The 4,893-nt window shown below is 32.3% G+C and overlaps 1 protein-coding gene across 1 annotated transcript in view; it reads left to right on the plus strand.

Moving 5' to 3' along the window:
- Positions 1-4,893, plus strand: part of LOC111084980 (protein quiver-like) — a 30,522-nt gene that overhangs the window by 18,592 nt on the left and 7,037 nt on the right. The window contains exons 3-4 of the mRNA XM_022381755.1: positions 1,339-1,485; positions 3,450-3,837. Of these exons, the coding sequence (XP_022237463.1) occupies positions 1,339-1,485; positions 3,450-3,658 (356 nt within the window). The 3' untranslated portion in view covers positions 3,659-3,837. The remainder of the gene's footprint in view (positions 1-1,338; positions 1,486-3,449; positions 3,838-4,893) is intronic.

Here is a 4,893-nt window from a genome sequence, read left to right on the forward strand (position 1 = left end):
AATTAGGGACGGCTAGCGCAGATAGCCCTCGTGTAGCTTTGCGCGAAATTCAAAACAAACAAACGAACCATGAATGTACTACGTAGATTTTGTTTTTTGGTATATACTTCTCTTTTTTTTTCGTTCGTTGTTCAACATAAAGTTTTTTGTGAGTGAGCGGGTGTATGATCACAGTTTCAAATATGGCGCCCCCGAGATCCTAAGAAGTGGAGGACGCAAGAACACAAAATCCGATACGAGATTCAGGTTCAGTGATCCTGAAAACCTGCTCTTAGACCCCCAACATGCCTGGATGACTTTCTGGGAGCGTGTTAGCCACCTTTGGTATGGGCGCTACGACATATAGTTAAAAACACAACTAGGGCCACCCCAAATCCACCTACCATTGATTCACATTGTAAAAATCCCCTTTTTGACATTTAATATACAGAAAGCTCAATGGTGGCACACATTATCTAAGCACTTAATACCTACATCAAAAGGAAGGACTGCATTACACACAGAAACACGAAACCTATTTTGAAGTAAAAAATATTTATAATATAAATGAATGTTTATGTTTATTTATAATTAAGCACAAAGATACACAATGGGCTATCTGTGCTCTGCCCACCACGGGTATCGAAACCCGGTTTCTAGCATTGTAAGTCCGCAGACATACCGCTGTGCCACCGGGGGGGGGGGCTATAAATGAAGTATTAACCGAAACAAAACAAAGTCATCAAGGCACATGTGTGGTAAAAATACTATTAACCTCTTCTCGCAAAACCTCACATTTTAAGAAAAAATGATGAAAGAGCAAGATGTGGGTGCTCAAACCTACAACGTCCCACATCATTATTGGCCTATAATGCCTAAAGACAGTTGTGGGAAGGTGACTGTTATCGGGGGAAAAAAAGAAAAGAAAATTCTACCATTGGGGTGGTGAGTAAGAAAACCTTAGCTCCTGAAGTCGGCGTTTCAATCACCATTATGGTAGTAGAATCTCAAATTAATAAGTTAATATTAGTAGCATAGCAGACAAGTTATATTACGATAAAATACCTACTAGTTTAGACAACTCGGCTTGTTTTAAAATATATGTATTTTTATATACACACACATATATATACGCACGAAGGTACAAGCTGAATTGATATATAAGAGTATTAGAGTATAGTGATACAGTAACATTGAATTGAACGCCAAGGCTAGATTTTAACTTGAAAACTGGCCATTGACGTTATTAATACATGTATATTTAGCTTAGTTTTATATCTTTAGAACAAAGAAATATTGAAAGAGCCCAATAAGAATTTGATACTTTTGTAATATGTGAAATATTTACTTTTGTTGTAGTTTCCAAGATTTCGTGTTACGAATGTGACTCAAGGATTGATTCACGTTGTAAAGATCCCTTCAACTACACAGCTCGTCAGAAAGACCTCCCTCCTCTTCATGAATGTGAAGGATGTTGTGTCAAGATAGTGACAGATAATAGAACTCGTACGAAATAGTTTTATACTCCATTCAAACTGCTGGTTACAGTCTCGTGACATAACCCGCCATTCTACATGAAGGTAGTTCAGGAGTTATTTGATCTACCTCTGGTAGATGAGCAAGAATCGGATCAAAATTTGTCTCCATTTGCCTTTAGGACTAATAATATGATTGGTTATGCATGGAAATTAAACATTCTCTTTAAATTTAACATACATGAATTTCTCTGCGTGTACGTTAATTATACTCTCTATGAACGTTCATACGTTACTTCAATTTTTTGACATTTAATATATAAAGAAAGCTCAATGGTGGCTCGACGATAAGCTTCAGGGCTTATAACACTAAAATTCGGTGAGCTCAGTGCAGAGAGTCCATTGCTTACGTTTGCGCTAATTTAAACAAATAAAGGTTATAAAAAGTACTAACTCGATAGAGTAAATGGCATTGTTATGTCACGACATTGTGCGTGAAGATTTTTCTTCTAGAGAAAAGTTTTAGATTGAACCATTTCGAAAACATGTTGAGCTTAGAAATCAGAACTATTTCTGTAAGATTAAATAATGTTTTTTACAAGATGTTTCATTAATCATTGATTAATCTTAGAAACTTATACTAATCACAGTCATTAAAGTCTTGTTGTAACAGTAAATGGCATAAACTTATTAATTTATTACAAATTACTATTAATATTATATGCTTGTTATTTATTACCAGAGTTTGTTTTATTATTTTTTTTCTATTAAAAAGGTATTTTGCGAAAATAAAAAGTGCTTAGCGGTAAACTGTTGATTCTAACTACAGGTAGCGTTGTTTCCTTTGTTATCGAAGAATGTTTTTCTATATACACTAATTCTGTAATACCTCCTTCAGAATACAATATGTTATAGTTATTTATCTGTGATACGACGAAATGCTTAGCACTTTATAACAACCATGCTTTTGATCTCTTTAAATACCTTAATATAAATGCATTCTTAGTTATATTTAATATTAATGAGATCTCCTTTATTATCAATATACAGCTGGTCCATTGAATAATTTACAAAAACATTCAATCTAATCTTATTCTTTATTACTTCAGAGGGCGTAAAATCAGCAACTTGGTTATACACTTAGGCTACAGTTTTGAACTAAACAACGGCTTATTATATACAAAGTATTTCAAGTGTACTGCAGTATCATATTTTGAGAACTGACCTAGATGGAATATTAAACCAGATGAGAATTGGTATACGTTTGTTTCAGGCTCTTGTAGTTCTTATCCGATATTATTATATAATAAAACACAAAGCTTAAATCAAAGGAGAAATCACTTAGAATTAGGCTTATGTATTCTTGTAGTTTAAATATCAGTGCATTAACAAAGAAACAAAATGGAACTCTACGATCTTTTAAAATATAACTAATAACTAAACATTTGCTTGATACCTTTAGTGATGCATATGTTTTGTAGGCAAAATTCCTCCACATGGATATCACAATTCCTCTTCTGGTTTATAATTATTTTGTATGCTAAGTGATATCCAATATGAAGCTAGGATGCATCAAAATTTCAGGCCTTATAAGCACCTGATATAAGGAAATTAAATGTGAATTGACCATTGGACTCCAAATGCGAGTAACAAATTAAATCATTAATAGAGTACCTAAAACCATCGATACTGACAATATTGGAAATACATCGCTGGGATAGATCGTGCACATTCTTTGAAGCCGGATATAAGATAACAATCATGGCAGAATAACCTAGCCAGAATCGTAAACACTTGTGGTTTCTTGTTTTTCAAGTGGAACACTTAATCTATATGTCGCAAATTTTCAGCCAAGGAGTTTGCTGATTTAACCCTTGCACTTTTGTTTTATTTTGTGTGGTCACTAATTCAATTCCTTTTTGTAATGTTTTTATAATGTATGTTTATTTTTTACTTGTGGTATATGTCATTTAAAATGTTTAACAAATGTTTCAGCCCACGAAGTTATCCAGAGAACGTGTACAGCGAAACTCCAGATCAACCTGTTTCTTGTGGACCACGTGTGTATGAGTGAATCAGACTACTCTGGTTTCATGTGCTTCTGTGAATCTGACAATTGTAATTCAGCTCCACATCAAATTAGAATGAATAATTATCTACTTTTTGCATTTTTATTTTGCCTTTTCTACCACACAATGCTGTGATAGACACTTTAGAATATAGGTTTTTTTTTCACTAGCTATAAAAAAACCTTCCACGTAGGCATTCAAAAACTAGACATTCAGCTGTGTGGACTTTCTTTTAGAAATTATGAGAACAGCTCAAGTTATGCATTAGATGACTACTGGAACAATCAATGATAACTATTGGAACTCGGAGATAGGTAATTATACAACTTGCTTGATAAGCTTTGCTTTCAGTGACTTTAATCATTCCAGAGCATTAAAAGTAATAAGCACATGTATATAGTTATACATATTTTTAAACTTGTATTTTTAGATTAGGAGTTGTTGCTGTATGGCGCGATGAGGGCATTTGATGAAAGCAGACTTTCAATGATAGATACGTAAACGTTGATGGGTTTGCTCTAGGGGAAAATATATATAGCCTAGTCATTCTTTCTTCTGTACAAAGTTATTAAAATTGTGTAGTGTTAGCTCTACTAAATTATCGATTTGAAAATTTATATCTTCTGGTTTTTAACAGTAAGTTTTTCTGAAAGTTTTAGTTGTTCTGCTCTTCTTAGTGAGTCCTAAGATATTAATCTGCAAAATTAAAAATGGATTACGAATACATATTATAACCTACTCACATAAGATGCTATGTAACTCTACTCTTAACTTACATTTTTTTTAATAGTAAGGGCAAAAAAAAAATAGATGTAAAAAATACTCATTAGAAATAGATATTCAGCATGTTTCTCAGTCGTTTTTCATTAAACATTTATATTTATGCACATTTGTAAGCGAAGTTTTAACCATCCTAGAAACTGAAATACACAGGGAAGTTAGAAGAATTTCTTGATGAACTGTAATTTTACTTTTATTTTACGTAAGTAATTTTTATCTTAATACTTCTTTTATATTATGTCAATTAACTCATAGATTATGTTAATTTGTTTTACATGTGCTCGAACTTTTAAACTTAATCCCATATAGAAATGCGCTTCAAATAGATATAAAGTGTTCATTGTGTTACGTATATGAATTTCGAATGGTATGAAACCGAGTTAAATGATACTTTAAATTTAGTAGTTAAATTGTATTTTGGATTTAGCAGTTAAGTAAAAGCTGATATATAGTCAGTTTATGATATTTGCCAAGAAGATTGATACACACAATTTTTTTTAACACAAATACATTTTAATATACACACAACAATACAATTTACAATAACGGTTATTACAAATAATGATTTATTAAACAAAAGTTTCACAAAC

Source organism: Limulus polyphemus, unplaced genomic scaffold, assembly GCF_000517525.1.
Source record: "Limulus polyphemus unplaced genomic scaffold, Limulus_polyphemus-2.1.2 Scaffold188, whole genome shotgun sequence".
NCBI classification, from domain to species: Eukaryota; Metazoa; Arthropoda; class Merostomata; order Xiphosura; family Limulidae; genus Limulus; species Limulus polyphemus.